At 58.8% G+C, this 1,071-nt stretch overlaps 1 protein-coding gene across 1 annotated transcript; it reads right to left on the bottom strand.

Annotated features, from left to right (window-relative positions):
- Positions 1–161: 161 nt before the first annotated feature.
- H310_13739 (hypothetical protein) lies at positions 162–1,050 on the bottom strand (the record flags this gene model as incomplete). Its single annotated transcript, XM_008881365.1, has 3 exons — positions 162–308; positions 362–460; positions 505–1,050. 3 exons carry the CDS (start codon positions 1,048–1,050, stop codon positions 162–164), a joined length of 792 nt encoding a protein of 263 aa, XP_008879587.1.
- Between the last annotated feature and the right edge of the window lie 21 nt (positions 1,051–1,071).

The following is a 1,071-nucleotide window of genomic DNA, read 5'->3' as shown; positions in this document are numbered from 1 at the left end:
CACCAGTCTCACTGGCTGAACTGTAGGGTGCCAGTCGGGTCGGTGCGGAGCGGGAGAGCCTCGCCGGGTTCTCCCATGTAGATGGGCCCGTTGACAACGGCCGCGTCTTGGGTAGGTTCTTCGTCAGGCTCTTCGTTGTCCTTCGTCTCATTGTTGGACACTTATTGACTTAGGGCGATCATGTCGATGCCGCTCTCGGTTGCCGAGAACATGAAGACGGCTGCGTTGGAGTGGTCGTCCTTCCCGTCGGGCCAGTGTCCTTTGAGGTTCGGCCGGCCGTTCTCGCGGGACTTCTTGCGGCACTCGGACTGCCAGTGTCCTTACTTGCCGCAATAGTCGCAGGTGCCCTTGGCCGCGGAACGGTCGTTTCGTTCAGCTTAGCCGCTTCGGGACGCGCCACGGCCCCGGCTACGCCCACGACCACCGTTTCCTTGGGTGTCGCGTTCGAACAAGGCGCGGTCTTCGTTGGCTTGGCCGCGTGGCGTCTTGATGGCGCCGTCGGACGGCGGCCTTCCACTCAGCTTCGAGTGCGATCTTCGTCTTGGCGACGGTTTGTTCGCTATCGGGTAAGTTGGACAAGCGATCGGCGAGGTGACGGAACTCCCACAGCATCAAGGCAAGTAACTTGACCACTTGATTTGACTCCGTCTCTGCGGCTCTAACGTCTGATAGACGCTGGACAAGGATCTGGAACCGGTAGATGAAGTCCGGCAGAGTCTCTTGGCGCGGGTCCCACGACAGCTTGGCCCACTCCATTGCCACCTGGATCCGGTCGATCTTCGTTGTTTGCTTATGTTGGGCTACCAGTGCGTCGTAGGCGACGCGGACGCGTGTGTGCCCATCAATGTATCGGTACTGTCTGGGCTCCAAGGTGTCGATGAGGATCCCGAATGCCTTTTGGTCCTCGCTGCTGGCGTCCAAGGCAGTTGACGTCGGCATTTGGGTAAGTAGTTGATGCATGCCCTTCATCATGAGCTTTCCGCGAAAATAGATGTCCCATTCGCGGAAGTTGTGGTCGTTCAGCTTGAGCGTGGCGGTGATGTTCGCCATGGTACTTCTTGTTTGTAGGTG

The sequence above is a fragment of the Aphanomyces invadans genome, assembly GCF_000520115.1.
Source record: "Aphanomyces invadans strain NJM9701 unplaced genomic scaffold supercont1.56, whole genome shotgun sequence".
In the NCBI taxonomy this organism is placed as follows: domain Eukaryota; phylum Oomycota; class Saprolegniomycetes; order Saprolegniales; family Verrucalvaceae; genus Aphanomyces; species Aphanomyces invadans.
This window is presented reverse-complemented; position numbering and strand designations above follow the sequence as displayed.